The sequence below is a fragment of the Haemorhous mexicanus genome, chromosome 21 (genome assembly GCF_027477595.1).
Source record: "Haemorhous mexicanus isolate bHaeMex1 chromosome 21, bHaeMex1.pri, whole genome shotgun sequence".
Classification (NCBI taxonomy): domain Eukaryota; kingdom Metazoa; phylum Chordata; class Aves; order Passeriformes; family Fringillidae; genus Haemorhous; species Haemorhous mexicanus.
In genome coordinates, this window is record NC_082361.1 from 9,050,112 (window position 1) to 9,068,171 (window position 18,060).

General features: G+C 49.4%; 1 protein-coding gene across 1 annotated transcript in view; it reads right to left on the minus strand.

Annotated features, from left to right (window-relative positions):
* The window catches only part of CACNA1B (calcium voltage-gated channel subunit alpha1 B), a 200,412-nt gene that overhangs the window by 67,948 nt on the left and 114,404 nt on the right, over window positions 1-18,060 (minus strand). The window contains exons 17-21 of the mRNA XM_059865534.1: window positions 16,219-16,281; window positions 7,744-8,568; window positions 5,864-6,084; window positions 4,026-4,146; window positions 383-512 (exon numbers count right to left, since the gene is read on the minus strand). Coding sequence (XP_059721517.1) covers window positions 383-512; window positions 4,026-4,146; window positions 5,864-6,084; window positions 7,744-8,568; window positions 16,219-16,281 — 1,360 coding nt within the window. The remainder of the gene's footprint in view (window positions 1-382; window positions 513-4,025; window positions 4,147-5,863; window positions 6,085-7,743; window positions 8,569-16,218; window positions 16,282-18,060) is intronic.

Here is an 18,060-nt window from a genome sequence, read left to right on the forward strand (position 1 = left end):
AAAAGCCCCTGAACTCTGGGCATTTTGGCAGGAGAAAAAGCCCCTGAAATCTGGGCATTTTGGCAGGAGAAAAAGCACCTGGATTCTGGGAATTTTGGGAGGAGAAAAGCACCTGAAATCTGGGCATTTTGGCAGGAGAAAAAGCACCTGGATTCTGGGAATTTTGGCAGGAGAAAAGCACCTGGATTCTGGGAATTTTGGGAGGAGAAAAGCACCTGGATTCTGGGAATTCTGGCAGGAGAAAAGCACCTGGATTCTGGGAATTTTGGCAGGAGAAAAGCCCCTGGATTCTGGGCATTTTGGGAGGAGAAAAGCACCGGAACTCTGGGAATTTTGGCAGGAGAAAAGCACCTGGATTCTGTGAATTTTGGGTGGCACTCACATCGTTCCTGGGAGACTCAGCCTGGACAGGGTCCTCTGCAGCCAGGGCGATGCTGCTGAGGGCGATGACGATCAGGATCACCATCTCGAAGTAGCGCAGGTTGACGATGTAGTGGAACAGGCGGCGGATCCTGCAGGGACAGGAGCACACCAGGGGTCATGGAGGGGGGACAACTGGCACAAACCCAGCAGGAGCAGCACCTCTGGGATTCCTGCTGTGATAATGGGGAGAGGAATAGCAGATTTGTCCTTACAAACAAGCTGCTGGGGGATAAAACCAGCACTGGGAGATAAAAGAAACAATGGGAAGGATTCCACTGATTGATGAATGGAAAATGATATTTGCTTTTACAAATAAACTTTAGGTTTGCTGATGAATGAAATTAGACATTGAAAGCTGAAAGAAACAATGGGGAAGAAAAACCCCTAAATTCCATAAGAATTAAAAATTAAAATGGTGGGTTGTACATTAGAGGGAAATCTCTGGTATCAGGTGTTTTGGGAAGTCTGAACCTCTCAAGTACCTCAGCCAATGGGGAAAGAGAGAAGGGAAATGTGGCTGGAAATTGGGATAAAAAGGAGGCTGCGTCCTCCAAAAATGTGAGAGACCCCAGGGGAATGCCCCACGGCCTCTCCCTTTATTGGAATAAAGTAAAAGGACTCCTCTGTCTCCTTTTTGGACATAAACCTCTGGTGTTTGTGGATTAATTTTCCTAACAATGGGAAGGAAATCAAAAAACAGGCTTGAAATTCCAGTTTGCAGCAGATCTGTGGTGAGAGATAAATAAGGGAGTTCAACATCTTTGCACTGATCTCTGCTCCCTCTGCAAGGCAGCAACATCCATTCATCTCTTTATCTCTTTATCTATTTATCTCCCTATCTAGTTATTTCTCTATCTATTTATCTCTCTACCCATCTGTCAAAAGAGCACTGAGAGCTTTCAAGCATCTACACTCAATTCTGCAAATTATGTTTATGGCACTCCCCCGTCCTTCTCCCTCTGAACTGCCAGGTTAATGCCCTGTGAGCTCAAAACAAGGTTTGAAATCCTTTTAGTGTCAACTAATCCCTTTAAAATGTTGAGACTCTCAGCTGAATCTGCCTTTGTGGCTCTGAGTGTTCCTCCCACCAATCTCCCTCTGCCTGCACTTTACTCCAGCTCTCACTTTACAGCACAAATACTTTACAGGAATAGATTTGATTACTTCCACCTAATCTTTTTATTCACAAATTGTGTCCGAGGAAAATGGTAAATGCTCCCATTTCTAAGCAATCCAAAAGTCTTCACAAATTGCAGCTAATAATTCCTTCTGACCACAATTCCCAAATCCTTAATTGCACACAGAGCTCTGCATTTGCACCATATTTGTCAGCTGAATAAAGGATTTAGCTTGAGAATCAAATTATAGATTTAACTTGCCAACAACTTTGTTATCTGAGAATGTATTTCTCCTCTATCCTGTTTTCTCTAAGCAAATATCTGAACAGTGAGAATTAAAGTCTATTGCTCACATCTACTTACATACTCCTTTTCTTTGGCTTGCTAATGGATTCAGAGTGGAAAAGAGTTACAAATACCAGAGAAGCAAATGTGATAGAAAATAACCTGGAGAAAAGTGCTTTTGTGAACTCCTTAACTGTGGATTTCAATCTGCCAGGAGAAGATGATCATCTCCATGCCCCGAGAAACCACAGAAGTAAAAGGCAACATTTCCAATACCATTTGTAGCCTTAATTCCTGCATCAAACTCAATTCATCAAAGCAATAACAAGCCCCTATTTTTAGCCCCTCATCATCCATAACCAGCAGTGAGATGTGGGAGCATTTGTGAATTGCCAGTGGGGCTTGAGAAATCACTTCACAGCCCTCTGTGCTCTAAGAGGGTGGTGCCACTTGGGGAAAAAAGGAATTTATTTCTGCTTCCCTGAGCTGTTTTCCCCTCTGGCAGCACCTGGGTCATGGATCCCCAGCAGGGCTTGGAAAGGAGGTGGCAGCACTGGAGTGGGGAAAAGCTTCTGACCCCAGCAAGGGCTCCCAGCTCTGCTCCCAGCAGCCAGAACCCCTGGGGGATGCAGCTGGCTCTGCACCTTGCCCAGAGGACAAACAAGCTGCTGACATTCCTGGAGTTTGGGGTTTGTCTGGGTATTCCCCCTAGGCTTGCTTGGAACACATTTTTTCTGCCAGTGAACTTTGTTTTTCCTATGGTCTTTCAGCACATTTTGTTGGTTTTTTTCTGGGGGAAAGTGAAAGCTGAAGGAAGCTGAAACAACAAAGCAACTGAAAGAACCCCAAATCCTGGGCTCTGAGGCTCAGAAGGTCCTAACTGGGATGAAGGGAGAGAAGAGAAGCAGCCATAGGATACAAGGAAATGTTGCTGCTTCTCTGCCTGCCCAGCCCTCAGCTCAGAGCCCTGGGCTCAGCATCTCTCACTCCTCACCCAGCCCTGCTGCCTTGGCACATCTTTCCCAGCTCATTTTTGCTGGTCACTTCACAGCAAAAAGACCAAATATTAGGGAAATACCATTTCCTTATCCATCCAGACAGAGGCCAAACTCCACAATCCCAATGTGGCTCCCCAGGTGATGTTCCCAGGGCTGCCAGAGCTCCAGGAGCATTTGGACAATCTGGGATGCACAGGGTGGGATTGTTGGGGTGTCTCTGCTGGGCCAGGAGCCAGATCAATGATCCTGGTGGGTCCCTCCCAGCTCAGTCAGGAGATTCTGGGATGTTGGGATGCTGTTCAGTCTGCCCAAGGTCCGGGGGTGCCACAGGGGCTTTTTGGATGTCAAATCTGAGAACTGAGAGCTTGTTTTGTTCCCGGACTGCACAGGATGTCACAGCCCTCAAGAGCAGGAGGAGAACTCATCCTTCTCTTAAATCCAGCCACAAAAGAAGGGCCTGAGCTCCCCTTGGGTATCTGGGCAGAGAGAAATTCCAAGAAGAACAAGTTTACCTGAGCCAGAGAGAAACCTCTGCTCCGAGCAGATCTCCAGAAGTTCCAAACACCCTCCCTTAAAAGGCTCAAACTGACTCACAGCCCTTCATGCCACAATAATTCCAAACCCTCTCCCCACTGGTCCCACAGCCCTGCAGAGGAACAGATTCAGAAATCCCAGCTTGGAATCCAGAGCTCCCCAGGAGGCAGCACTGCCTGAAGGGGAAGAAATGCCCCAACCCCAGCAGATCCCACTCCCAGACTTGCCAAGTAAAAACCATCCAGGTTTTCCCAGAAGTTCAAAGTTTGCAGTGATGCAAAGCCACTTTATGGGAAGAACAGGAATTCCAGCTGAGGTACCTGCAGGAATTTGCTGGTATCCAAATATTCCTCAACCTGTTGTTCCTGATAAAATCTTTTCCCAACAGTGAGGGAATATTCCTCAACCTGTTGTTCCTGATAAAATCTTTTCCCAACAGTACCTCTGCTCCCGCTTTTTGGGATCTAAATCAGCAGGGTCTGCCCAAAGCATTTTCTTTTCCCTGTCCTGATAATTTATCCCCTGAGGAAAACTAACAGAACAACAGCATCTGGCCCACAGAAATAGGCTTTTATTTCATGTCCCAATGTGTTTCAGAGACGAAAATCCCACTCATGCTATTGCTTTGAAGCACCTGGAGCCCATACTTGGTGGTAAAGGAACTCACGGGTTTGTGGGGCTGAGGATGAACATGGAGCTGTAAGGCAGGATTGGTTTAGGCCCATTTTTGGTCAGGTCATCGACGTCTTTCTTCTCCTCTGGTTTGCTCTCAAACTCCACGTTGTTCACTGGAAATGGGAATTCAGGGAGAACACAAAGGAGAGGGTTAAAAATGGATCCGCAGCCTTCCTGCTGCCTGGAACAGCTGGAAATGGCAGCAGTGCAGCTGGGAGAGCAAACAGCCTTGGGAAGTGCTGATTAACTGGGATGAACAATCATCGGATCGTTATCACTCCCTGCTCCTCCACTGCTGCTGAGCCACGAGCAGCAACAGCCAGGAAATGAAACCATGAGCTGATCTATCCCAGAGCTGCCAAACTGGGGCTGGAAAACCCATCCCAAAGAGAACAAATTCTTAGGGAGAGGGATCAGCTCGGGATCCTTGAAAGAAAATCAAAAGGAAGCCTGACCAGCCTCCTAATTTAGTGTTTTCTCCCGTGGAGCAGGAGCACAACTGGCTTTGGAACACATAAAAGAGCAGATTCATGGATGAGGTTTAATAATCTGAAGGCTGAGATTGCTGCACTTCCCAGAAATAGGAAAAGAAACGTGGAAAGGACTTCTTGGACGCCCCAGAGCTGTGTCTGCATCGTGCACCTCGGTTTGGTCAGAGTTCCCCACCTGCAAAGGTGAGCAGCTCCATCCTGCAGCAGGTTTTGGGATCCCCTTCCCTGAGATTGTTCCCAACCTCCCTCTCAAAGGTTGGAAATTCTCCAGTTCTCATCCTGACTTCCCTTGCAGGGGGTTTATGGGATAATTTACTGAAGATAATTTCCCATCTATGAGCTGGGTAACATTTTATGCTGCAAATTCTCTTCTTAGACACGTATAAAGGCTCTTCCATTAATTCTCAGGACCTAAAAAGTCCAACAGTCCCACCCTTTGGAATGCATTCAGTGCAGGGCTGTTATTACTTTTTATTTTATTTTGCAAGAAAATGACATTTCTTTGTGTTTGAGTGACATGTTCAATAAACTCCTTATTGGATCTCCAGTCAGATCCAGTGGAAATGGCCAAGAAAGGGAGAGGCTGATAAATTGTGATTGACAGGAACTCAGCATTGCAATATAGGAAAATTACCATTGAAGAGGGGGGGAAAAAAGGAGAAAGAAGAAGGGAAAATAAAAAAAAAAAAAAAAAAGATAAATCTTGTGGCTGACAACAGAGTGAAAAAGCACAGAGACCCTGCCAGATCATGGCTGTGCCTCTTGGCAGGCAGAGTCCTGACAGCCAGAAGTTTAATGGGGGCCTCTTGGATTTCCCTCTGGGATTCTCCTGAGCTCTCCAGACTTCTCCAGGATGTTCCCACCCTGCCAGGGATCAGACCAAGGTGGTGGGAACAGGCTGGTGGTGGCTGGGCACAAGGATCTTGGGACCATCTGTAAATCTGTGCTGATGGACCCAAGGCAGAGAGCTCTGGCAAAGGACAGGGAGGGTGGATCTGCTCCAAGTGTGATGCAGAGGTTTGTAAAAAGCTCTGGAATGTCACAGGATCCAGCAGCAGGGTCACACATGGATGCTGCTGTCCCTGCTCCCTCGCCTCTCCCTTACACACAGGGTGTGGCCTGGGTGAGCCATCTCCAGGGAATCTCAGACATTTTCCAGAGCCACCAGGAACCCTTGCTGAGTTCCTGCAGTCTGTGTGGCAATTACAGCTGCTCTATCACCAAGTTCCCTGGCTGCCTCTCTTGGATGGCAGCACCCAGGAGAGCCCCCCTCACTCCTTGCAGATTTGGATTTCCTGGCACTTCCACAGCAGGAAAAGCAGGGGACAAAGGCACTCACTTGGAATGACAGTGGTTTCCCCTGGAGGGGCAGTGATGGTGACAGGGATGTTCACAGTGGTGGTTTTGTCCAAGGGGGGCTGAATCATCCTGGTCACGTTCTTCTGGTTGTCGGCATCCTCCGGCTGCTCGGGCACCTTCTGCAGGTAAGTGCTGGGCAGGGTGTGCACAGGGACACTGCCAGGGCCACTGCCACTGGCCTCCAGCTCACACTGGTTCTCCCTAGGAAAAAGCAGGATTTGTTCAATATGGCCTGGGAAAGGTTCAGAGAACACAACCCTGACGCTGCACCTCGTGCTGGGCTTGTTTCCTCCATGGAAATCCTTTGCAGGACTGTGGTGCTCACATTCTCTGGACAGAGAGACATCATTCTCTCTGCCAGGATTTTTCCTGGGGAAGGCAGTGAGAACCTCTGAGAAGAAGAGAAAACAATTCTTATCTCTATTCGCTGCTCCTGTTGTTTGGCACATGTGGAATGTGTTATGGAGATTGTTTACCCTAAGTTATTAACTGGACACCAGTGAAGGTTGTTTGGATTCCTTGCCCAGCTGGGTCAAAGCTGTGTCCTGGCTGTCTCAGACAGTCACAGGTTTTTCTTTAGTATCTTTGTAGTATCCTTTGTATAGTATAGTATAGTATAGTATAGTATAGTATAGTATAGTATAGTATAGGATAGTATAGTATAGTATCTCTTTAGTATGTAATACAATATAGCTTAATAAAGCAATTCAGCCTTCAGAATCATGGAGTCAGAGCACATTATTCCCTGGCTGGGGGCTCCCTGCATCGATACAGGACAACCTCTGACTGCAAAATTTGGGATCTTTTTCTCCGAGGCCTCCCAGGCCAAACCTCAACCCCAGAATTAGGAGGGGACTGTGGCACTGGACATCCCTGGGGTCACTTTAACAATGCTCCCAAGCCAGGACCATGTAGCAGTGCCATGAGCCACTTCCCAGAGCAGCTGCTGCATGAATCCTGACACTGCTCCCTAACGCTCTCCCCAGGCCTTTTTTAAATGTGCTGATTCTCTTTTCCACTTTTTGGAATGGTTTGGAATGGTTTTGGAACGGTTCTGGAACGTGGCAATCAGCAGCTAAATGGCTCCTGCTCTCCTCTGCAGCAGCAGCAGCTCTGCTCCAGTGAGGAGGAAAGTGAGCCCATGCACATGAGCACGCTGAACAGCAGGCAGAGTGTTTGGAAATTCAGCTGAAAGGAAGATAATTTAGACAGGAAAATTATTATCTCAGTGCCACTCACAGCTCTCCACGGTGACATGAACTCTATTCTAAAGAATCCCAGTGCAATTTCTTTTCCATCAGACTAATAAAGCTGAAAAGGCAATCTATCCTTCTTTATTAACTACTCCAAATGCTTCACCAGGGCTGCTTTTCTCACTTGACTTACATAAGAATTAAAGCAAATGGGGACCATCGTTGCTCTTAATGGAAGAGGCCATGTGCTGAAACAACTGGTGGTGCAGCTGAAGGCTCCCCATTAAAAATGAAAATCAAAGGGCTGTAAGCAAGGCTGGCTGAAATTTAAATAGATGTCCCTCAGGAGCTTCCTTCAGAAGGAAGGCAATTTCCCTTCAGAAGCTGGGAAATTCTCTGCTCCACTTGATGTCCTACAGGGTCTGTTGGTGTTTACAGCAAGGATATTTCCTGCCTTAAACCTGAGCTGTTTTATGAACCAAAATCGTCTTTGGGAGCCTCTGTCACTGCTGAGGCAAAACAGAATTGCAGGTTGTGCTGGGAGCTGGTGTGGGCACAGGGACAGCAGGGAATGCCACAGGGAGAGCGATAAGGGATTTTCTGGAACACATCTGGGGCTCTGTGACCCCTGAACCGACCCGGGCAGGGTCCGGCAGCACTCACTCACTTGGGCTGGTGATTCCGGTGCTCCTTCTCGCCAGCCTCCCCCTCCTTCTCCCCGCTGTCCTTCTCCACGGACTCGTAGGTGGACAGGGCCCTGTTCCTGAGCCGGTGCCGCCGGTGGGGCTCCTCTCCGCTGTCCCCCTTGGCCCCGGGCTCTCCATCCCTGTTCCCGGAGCGGGACCCTCCGCGGTGCCGGGAGCGCCGCTCGCCGCGGGCGCCGTTGGCGGTGCCGTTTCCCTCCTTGCCCGGCCGGTCGGACGAGTGCCGATGGCTGCGGTGCCTGCGGTGCTCCTTCTCGGCCCCTTCCTCCACCGAGCCCCGCCGGTGGTGCCTCTTGCCCCCTTCCTGCCCCCTGTTCCGGTCGCTTTTCCCTTCCTTGCTGCCCCCTTCCACCTCCTTGCTGCGGCTCCGGTGCTGCCGGTGCCGCTCCTCCTTGGTGCCAGCCCCGGCTTCGCCGCTCTCGTCCTTGGTCACGTCTCCCTTCTCCTGCTCTCCCAGCTTCTCCTTCTCCCGATGCCGGTGGTGCTTCCGCGGCGCTTCTGCCCCATCGGCAGAGGTGGGTTTGGGGTGCTCCACCACCTCCTGGACATCCACGGGGCTCAGCTTGGTGATGTTGTTCCTGCCTTCGCCGCGGGGCTCCACCACCAGCGGCCGGTCCAGGTGGGTTTTCATGTCGGGACGGATGTGCAGCGTGGTGGCGTAGCGGACCCGCTCCTCGGGGTCCAGCTCGTTGTACAGCGCCTCGCAGCTGGCTCGGAAGTTGTGCATCCGGATCTGGCTCGTCCTCTGCTCCCAAACCGACTTGGATTTGGAGGAATTCTGCTGCTTGCTAAGGGCGGGAGAAAGGTGAGAAGTCAGCACCCGACTTCGCGCCAATTCCTTAAATGCCAATCAAAAAAAAAGAGGGAATTTTCAGCTGAGGTGGGGAATTAGAGGGTCGAACCAAAGGAGTAACGGGGATGGAGAGAGAACATAAGCAGGGAAAGCCAGCAGGATCATCCGTGTTAGTTTGCCCACACACTATGAGATCAGCCCTCTGGAAAGGAGTTATTCTGCGTTTCAGAAATGTGGAAGCTTCAGGAACAGTCTGAACAGTCTGAAGGATTAAAACGTCAGCACACAAAAATCACACACCCCAGCCAGAGCTTTGGAACAGCCCGCAAAGCTTCCCAAAATTAGCAGCACTTTTCTCCCCACCTGGAAATATCTGGACGAGGAAATTAGTGGTGAGCAAGAGAAGTTAGGTGAGCAGGAGGAGCCGGGAAAATGAGACCTGTCCCTGAGGATCCGAGCCTGCCACCAGCCCCTTCCCCTTCCAGCCAGCCCCAGGGCTTGTTTTCCAGCTGTGCTGCCCAGCTGGCTCATGGAAGAGGTCTAAAACTGCTCTAAATCCACAGCATCCTTCCAGGTGAGCATGGACCAGCCAGCCCACACATCACTGGAGAATGGAAAAGAACAAGTAGGAAAGGAAAACTGTCCTGTGCACCAGGAAAAGAGCCCAGAGAGTGGGAGAGTCACACAGAGATCCATGAAAGATCCTGAGCTGGAAGAGATCCAACAGGATCATCAATCCAGCCCCTGTCCCTGCCCAGACCCCCACCAACCCCACCCTAGGCATCCCTGGCAGCGCTGTCCAAAGGCTCCTGGAGCTCTGGCAGCCTCGGGGCCGTGCCCATTCCCTGGGGAGCCTGGGCAGTGCCAGCACCCTCTGGGGGAAGAACCTTGCCCTGAGCTCCAGCCTGAGCTGCCCTGGCCCAGCCCCAGCCATGCCCTGGCTCCTGTCCCTGTCCCAGAGCAGAGATGGGAGCTGCCCCTCGGGAGGAGCTGCTCCTCATGGGCCCCTCCAGACCCTTCCCCATCTCAGTATCCAAAGCTGAAGATGAGATGGAACACCTGGAGACACCTGCTCATCTCTGTCACCTCTTGTGGCCAGGACACCCCCTCTGGCATGGCCTGAATGCTTGGATTTTTCAGCACAGCATTTGGGTTCTCACCACCACATTCAAAGTGACCACAAACCCAACCAGTGTTTGAAGGTTGTGAAGGGAAGACTTTTTCTCCCAAAAACCTCAAGCCAAACTCTGCTTTTCACTGGCTGCCAGGTGAGTTCTGGATTTAACCTCATGGAGACTCAGCACCCATTTTTCCTTAATGAAACTTTTTCTAGCAAAACCAGGAAAGGCATTTTCCTCCTCCCAGCCTGCTCTGACACCTCCATTCCCCACACCTCAGCCTGAGCTGTGCAGCTGGAGGGAGCAGAGCCCACAGGGGAGGCAAACACAGCTTCCTTACGCATTTTCTGGGCTCCCCTGGCAGTGGGAAAAAGCAGCTTTTGCGTGTTCTGGTGCTGACTGGGACTGTCTGGCTCTGTCACCGTGCAAGACTCCAGGGAGGTGACGTCCAGCCATGCTCATGTGGCACAGTGGGAGCTGTCACAAGGGTTTTGTGTCACTGGGCTCTGCTGGGGAATCGCTTCTTTACCGAGGCTGCTGCTGCCTGGTGCTGGCTAAAAGGAAAAAATTCACTAGAAGCCCTCATGAGAGCACCCAGGCAGATGTGAAAAACCTCATTTAGTCCCAAAATCAGAGCTGATCGCCAAAATTAGGTATCTACGCCCTGTTGGCAAGTTCTGGACTCATTTTCTAGCAGCTGAGTCCCCCATTTGCACCACGGCAGGAGAAGAAGTGATAAAACTCACAGTTCTAAATGTAAATAATGCCAGAAGGTCCTGGAGACATGGCTTAGAACCCTGCTCACCCCAAACCCCACACTCAAGGGAGGACAGGCTCCTCCTGAGGCAGAGCCCCCTCCAAGCTAGCACAAGGATGAACAGCCCCATCACAGTGGGCACTCACCATTTTCTTTAGTTCAAAATTATGAAAAATTAAAAGATTCTCACTCATCAGCAGCTTTCCTTAGTTTGAGAAGGAATGAGGAATGTGCAGAGCCTCTGACTGCCCAGCCCTGCTGCCCTGTCCAAGGATTTCCCATGGGAAGCCACAGGAAAAGCTCAGCACAGCTCTCACACGCAGCAGGGATGGAGCTGCCTGGGGTGGGCATCCTGGGGTTTTAGCTCTGCTAAACCCAACTGGGCTACAAATCTCTTCAAAGCCAGGCTCAGGGAAAGTTCAGGGATTTTCTGTGCCTGGCTGAGCTCCTTGAATGCTGCCACAAACACCTCTGCTCTTAGGGAATATTCCTCACTCCATAGTGAAAGTCCTGGAGTGGGGACCAGCTTCTGTCCTGTGCTTTGGGCAGCACTGAGGTGATAATCAGCCTTGGTGATTAATTAGAAAAGTGACTTTGTACTGAAACTTCCAGCTGAAACTTTGTGCTGAAACTTCTATTTATCTAAAACCCAAGAGCAGAGGGAGGAGCACAACCAACCCCTGCTCCATCCTGTGCTCCACTGCCAACCAGCAGGGCTAGGACACGAAGCCTCAGTGTCCCTGCAGTGACTCCCAAAGAAAAACATTGAGAAAATCACCAGGCAGCTCCCATGGACACAGGCTGTGCCTGCTGCCTGTGCTGAGCCCATCCCAGCTGTTGGAAATGCAAGAGGTGGATGGGGATGGATATTCTATTATCATCTGTCAGAGCTGGGGCAGTTCTCTCTGTTCACTGGGCAGTTTTCTTTCTCTCTCCCACAGCCCATCCTCCCTCCAGGAGATCTCTTCTGTCCATGGCCAGGGAGTGTCCCTGCAGGGCTGATCAAATTCCATCATCCCATGGGGAGATGCTCCGCCCAGGGGAGGAGCCAAGCATTCCTACCTGGATCCAATCTGCCCTGGGAACAGCACAGCAGCCTTTGCCCACTGCATTCCCAGAGGAGCAGCTTTCTGCTGCCCTGCATTCCCAGAGGGAGAGCAGGCCCATCTCCAGCAGCCCTGGAGCTGCAGAGGAAAACTCCCCCCTTGTGCAGGATCCCTGCTCCAGCAGAACCACAGCTGGCACTGCAGGAGGGCTGAGCCCCCCTGGGATGGGACTGTGCCACCACCCTGAGCCCCCCTGGGATGGGACTGTGCCACCACCCTGAGCCCCCCTGGGATGGGACTGTGCCACCACACTGGGGGGTCAGGGCCTGCTCTGACTCTGGCAGTGGTTTGTTTTCTTTATTTGAACTATTGCATTTGTATTTTTAGTTTTCCTAGTAAAGAACTGTTATTCCTAGTCCCATACCTTTGCCTGAGAGCCCCTTAATTTCCAAATTATAATAATTCAGAGGGAGGGGGTTTACATTTTCCATTTCAAGAGAGGCTCATGCCTTCCTTAGCAGACACCTTTCTTTTCAAACCAAGCCACCAGCCAAGAAAGAAAGAAAATCCCCTCAATCAGGCTGGATGTGGGGAGGAGGAAGGGTGGGATTCAGGGCTGATCCTCAGCCCAGCTCTAACATGAGCTGTGCCACTGCAGGAGGGGTTTTGCACTTGTGTTTCAGTTCCACCAAGGACATAAATCAGCTTTTAAATGATCTCTGAGCTGTTCCTACTGCCCATCACTCAGGGCTAAGTGAGAGGTGCTGCCAGGGAACTGCACCCCTGAGAACCTGCAGGAACCAAGCAGTGCACACATCAACCCAGCTCAGATCCCTGGGTACATCAGGCACTGACATTCCAAGCTGGAATTTCCCAGCACCTGGAAATGAGCTGCACCCTTAACACTGACACAAGTCACGGAGCCGAGTGCCAAAACCTCCAGCACAAAGCCACCCGCTGGCTCTGGGCACCAACAGCTCCAGAGCAGGAGAGGCAGAGGCAATGCCTGCACAGCCATTCCTCTTCCCACAGGGAAAACACGCCAAAAATATTTTTTAAATGGCAAATCAGGATATTTATGAAGTGTGGTAAAAACCCAATCAGGAAAATGCAGCGCCTGTGAGCTCAATTCCATCTGGAGGAGGCTCAGAGTGCCCTTATTGCTCTCTACAGCTCCCTGAAGGGAGGCTGCAGACAGGTGGGGTTGGTCTCTTCACCAGGCAGCACTGACAGAACCAGAGGACACAGTCTCAGGCTACGGCAGGGAAGGGACAGGTTGAATATTAGGAAAAAGTTTTTCACCAAAAGAATAATAAAATACTGGAATGCTCTTCCCAGGGAGGTGGTGGAATCACCATCTCTGGATGTGTTTAAAAAAAGACTGGACATGGCACTGGGTGCTATAGTCTGGTTGAGGTATTAGGGCATAGGTTGGACTCAGTGATCTTAGAGGTCCCTGCCAACCTCACTATTCTGTGATTCTGTGATCTCCAGAGCAGTGAGGAGCATCCCAAATCCTGTCATCCCAAACCCTCTCATCCCAAAAACAGCACACAGGAGTCAGAGCCAGGGCAGAGGGGCTGCTGTGGGAACGGGGGCAAAGCACCTGAGCACATGGGCCTCGTGGGGACAGCCCAGGGAATTGCAGAGCCAGAGCAGCAGCAGGAAGTGGCAGCTGCTTGTCCAGCTGGGTTTATCCAGCCCTGGCTCTCTCTGGGTCCCCACAGCCACTGAGCTCGGGATTTGTGGCAGCTCCTCCTCTCCTGGTGCTCCCTGGGCACGGGGACAGCCTGGGAGCTGATTTATGGCAGCCCTTAAAGCAAAGCAGGGCTTCAGCACAGCTGCCTGCCCGGGAGGAGATGCAGCAACAGGAGGGTTTAGAGGAGATGGAAAAACATCAACAGGGCAAAAATGAATTCCTCTGCTTCCCCCCTCATTTGGGGCAGTGAATTCTGCACAAATTGGGGCAAGCACAGCCCAGCTAGAGCACGAGCAGGAAAGGACTCATCTAAACTGATCAAAAAGAGGATTTGTGATAACAAATATTTACTTCACAAAAAAAATCCACAAAAACCCATAAAATTCCACAAAAAAACCACAAAGCCAACTGCTTATCTGAACCCTGCTCACTGCTGGCTGCTTGAAATGCTCCTGAAGCCATTAAGGAAATTGCCCTGTAAAAAACTCCTGACTTGCCAATATCCTACAAACACTGCTGGTAATTCATTGCTTTACTCCCCATCCCTATTTTCAGGAATATTTGGAACTCTTTGAAGGCTCTGCTCCATCTCCAGACCCTCCAGGCTGGAAATGTTGTAGATACCACTGCTGGTCCCAGCTCCACTGGTTTTCCTTGGGTTAAGACACCAACAAACAACTCCTGCCTGTGGCTGGAAAGAAAACCCTGCAATTCCTGGAGAATCAAATAAAATTCATATTAATGAATCAATGACTAATATTGGTATAAATAAAACCTGCAAGCACTGTGGTTTGTTCAAGGAAGGGAAGTGTATTTTTAGTCAGATTCTAATCTTAGGGTGCTCCTTAATGATTCAAGATTTTGTTCCCATAACCTGTGAAATTACTGCTGCACTTCATGGAAATCCTTAAAATTTTGCTGCAGTAAATAATGAATGAAAGCAGCCTATGGAAAGATAATAATTCAGTGCTAAAAATAACCACACATTACACACTGGCTGTGAAATTCTGTGTTTCAGATAAAAGGGAATTTGTTGTTAAAATACAACAAAACCTTTTCACTCAAATGCTATTTTCTGTTCATGACCTCAGGGTTCATAAACTCCACATTTCCATTTTCCACTTGGAAAACACGATGGGATATTTCACTTTGAGGTTGGTGTGCACAAAGCCCAGTGTTTTATCTCTCTGCAGGTTTTTGGGAAATGCTCTTTAATACTCAGTGAGAAGAAAAAGCACATTCAGCTTATCCATCTCTGCACCTTTCTGCCTGTCCAAACTCCCAGCAGCCAGGAAATACATTGGAAGAAATTCTCCAAAAGATGACTAAATCTCATTTATTCCCCTCATTTTCACTGTCCCAACCCTGTGAGCCATCAGACCTGGGCACAGACATCCTCTGGGCAGTCACAACAGCTCAACCTTGGTTGCAGCAGTTAAATTCCAGGGTCTCTGTTCTGGTGGGGAGTTAGCAACAAACCCCAACGAAAAATGCCTCAAAATGTGGCCAAATCCTCTTTCCAAAAGAATTTTGGTACCTGCTCTTTGATTTCATCCTTTTATAAAAAGCAACTCTGCCTCTGAAAATTTGGAAAAGGGGACAAAATAGTTTGGTTTTTTTTTTAAAGGCTAGTTGGGAAAACATTGATTTGGAGCAGTTTGGGGTAATTTCTGCTGGGAGAAATTGGAATTTTGGGTTGAAGGCAGCTCCCAGCACTTCCCTTTCTCCATCCTGGCCCCCCTGTCAGGGTAGGAGGCACCCAAAGTGCAGCTGAGCCCTCTCTGCACCTTTCTGTCTGTCAAAACTCCCAGCAGCCAGGAAATACATTGGAAGAAATGATCCAAAAGATGACTAAATCTCATTTATTCCCCCAATTTTCCCCATGAGCCATCAGACCTGGGCACAGACAGGTCACACATCCTCTGGGCAGTCACAACAGCTCAGTCTTGGTCACAGCAGTTAAACTCACATAAAGCATCCACATATTTTAAATCCCAACTCGTCCAAGATCCACCAGTGCACAAGGAGCCCCAAAACACCCAGGGGAAAATCAGGGAGGAAAAGCTGCTGGAAAAGCTCCTTGGCTTCACTGTACCTTGGTGCCTGCTGTGGGGCCAGGACAAACCCCCAGGCTGGAATTGCACTTACTTGAGTCTCCCAAAGCATTAAAGAAGAAAGACAAGGTGACACAGTTAAAGGATAACCCAAAGGACACTCGTGGGGGTGGGACAGGAGCTGATGAGGAGTTTTGGGGTTAGTCAGCAGCAGTAATGATGTTTTTACCAACCTGTTGGTGTCAAAGCACACCCTGACCCACAGCACAGCCAGCAGGATTGGATTGGGAGGAAGCACATGGAGTGTGAGAGAGTTTTCCACTGTGTTTGCTCAACTCCAGCTCCAGAGGAGTTGCCAAGAGCCTCATTAGGACAAAATCTGTCGCTTTAAGCTCCAGCTCGAGAAGGTCAGAGAGCAAAGATATAACCAGCTTTTCAAGAGTTTTCCAATTTAGTCTCACTTGGACCCCGTTTCCAGAATTCTTTTGAAGTCCTCCTCCAGTTTTCCCTCCAAGAGAGCTCTCCTGGTTCTCCCACAGAACCCAGAGTGCAAACACTGGTGGAACATCAAAGCCAACAGCCCAGCACGGAATAAACACAGAGAACAGAAAGAAATACAAGTGAGAACAAGACAAACCATCAAATGAGGGGAGACAGGAGAAAAGAGGAGAATAGTTCAGGAGAAATGATGGAAAGGAATTAAGGGAGAAAAATGGTGGAAAGAAGAGGGGGAAAAGTCACAGTCAATGTATGGAACACAAGAGTTGCTCACAAATCACAAGCATCAAATGACAATGACACCTTCCAGTCCTTTCCCTGGATGTTGGTCTGGAGGCTTTCCACAATGATGGGAATGATTTTTTTGGGGAGAAAGAACACAGGGAGAGTGAAGGCACCAGGAGAAGGGGAAGGTTGACAGAGCTCTAGATGAGAAATCCACGTAGTGAATATCGTAACAGAGAGCAACTCACGGTGAATTTACGCTGGAGACTGACGAGCTGCGAGATACAGTACCTCGAGTTTGCTTTACAAAACTGCACATGCAAAAAAACAAAACAAACAAAGAAAACAAAAAGTGAGAAAAGAAAAAAGCCAAAAAAACAAAAAAACCAAACCAAAAAAAAAAACCAAACCAAACCAAACCAAACGGGCAGAGAAACCATAACAGACATCGGGAGGAGACTCGTACAGGCCGCGTCCTGTCGGGTGCAGACGGGGAGGAGTCCAGGCAAGCTCCAGGGCTGTGGAAGCCATGGACACACCACCCTCTGGAGAACAGGGACACAACCAAAGAGTCCAAAAGGGAGCCAAAAGGAAGAGGTGACCAAGAGGCAGGCGATGACCGCGGGGCCCCGCAGCTCCCTGGAACTCACACGGCCAAAGTCCTGCAGGAGCCACCTCTGCCACCTGCAGCCACGGGGGGATTGGGCTGCAAATCCTCATTTCCAAGAGGAGCAGGATGCTAATTCCTGCTCCTGGCACGAGGAGGAAGCTTTAGCACGGAGCAAGGGCTGGAGAGAGGACCTCAGGCTCCAAAATCCTCCTGAGCTCCAGCAGCTGGTGCCACACCACTTCTCCTCAGTCCCTGCCTCAGATGGGCTCTTTGGAGGCACCTACCTCTCTCCAAGGACAGGGACTGGATGGGCCTGGCTCAGACTGCCCAAAATTGGGTCATTGGGCCTAAAAACCTCAGCTCTGCTGCAGCTTCAGTGGGGCAGGGCCCAGGGGTGAAAGGAGCTTCCTGCAGCTCAAGGAATTTTGTAGATTCTCCTCCATCTCCTCCGCACCATTTATGGGGGGGGGTTCTAAATATGGAAATCACTGAATCACACAGAAAAGGCAGGGAATCCACAGAAAACCAGGATTCTAAATATCCTGATTGATCCTGGCTTGAGGCATTAATTTTTTCCTAGCTCTAATGATAATTTCTATCAATCTACAGCATTCCAAAAACCCTCCCCAAGACTGAAAATAAAATCCCTTCACCTCTTGATTTGCCTTTTCAGTTGCAGCATTTTTCCTCCTGCTTTCACAAGGGTCTAAATCTGTTAACAATCAATTCCAGCCAACCAGAAGGCCCAGTTAAAATCTAATGTTCTTTGGGTATCATAGAAGTAGAGGTTTAAATATACATTAATTAAAATTAATGGATTGTTCTAAACAGAAATGTTGGCTCAGATACTGCATATAACACAAAATTCAGAGGTTCAGAAACCTGGAGTGAATATAAGAAAAATTATGGAAGGCATCATAAAAGTTTTGCTAGAAGCAAATAATCTGCTGAGCAGCCAGGTGAGGTATTTTACCTAAACCCCAGGATTTCTGTATTTGTCTGGTGCCAAATGAAACAGGAGCACAGGCAGAGTGGGGGTGGCACATCCTGCATGCTGGCCAAGGAAATTATAATTTCCAGGTTGTTCAAGCTGGGGACCTTTTTACTCTTTGGCAACGAAATCCTGCAGAGGACAAGCCCCTGAGTGCAGGGCATAACCAAGAAATTCCTTTGGGAAAACTTGGGATGGAGGAGAATGCTGCCCTGATTCACCTGGGAGTCAGCCCCGTGCAGTACGTGTGGAGATTTTGGGTTTAATTGTTGAAAATTGTTGAAAGCAGATGAACATCCCTCAGTGGGATGAACCTCTGTGTGTCTCCCTGCTTCTTTGGTGCTGGGCAGGATGAAGGTCATGCTCTGTCCTTGTCACCTGTGCAGGGTATGTGACACAAGTCCTGCAGCGCTCCAGGCTCACTGCTCTGCTCCCGTGGCTGGATCTGCCTTTTTCTAACCATAAATTTGCCTGGAACTGCCGTGTGTG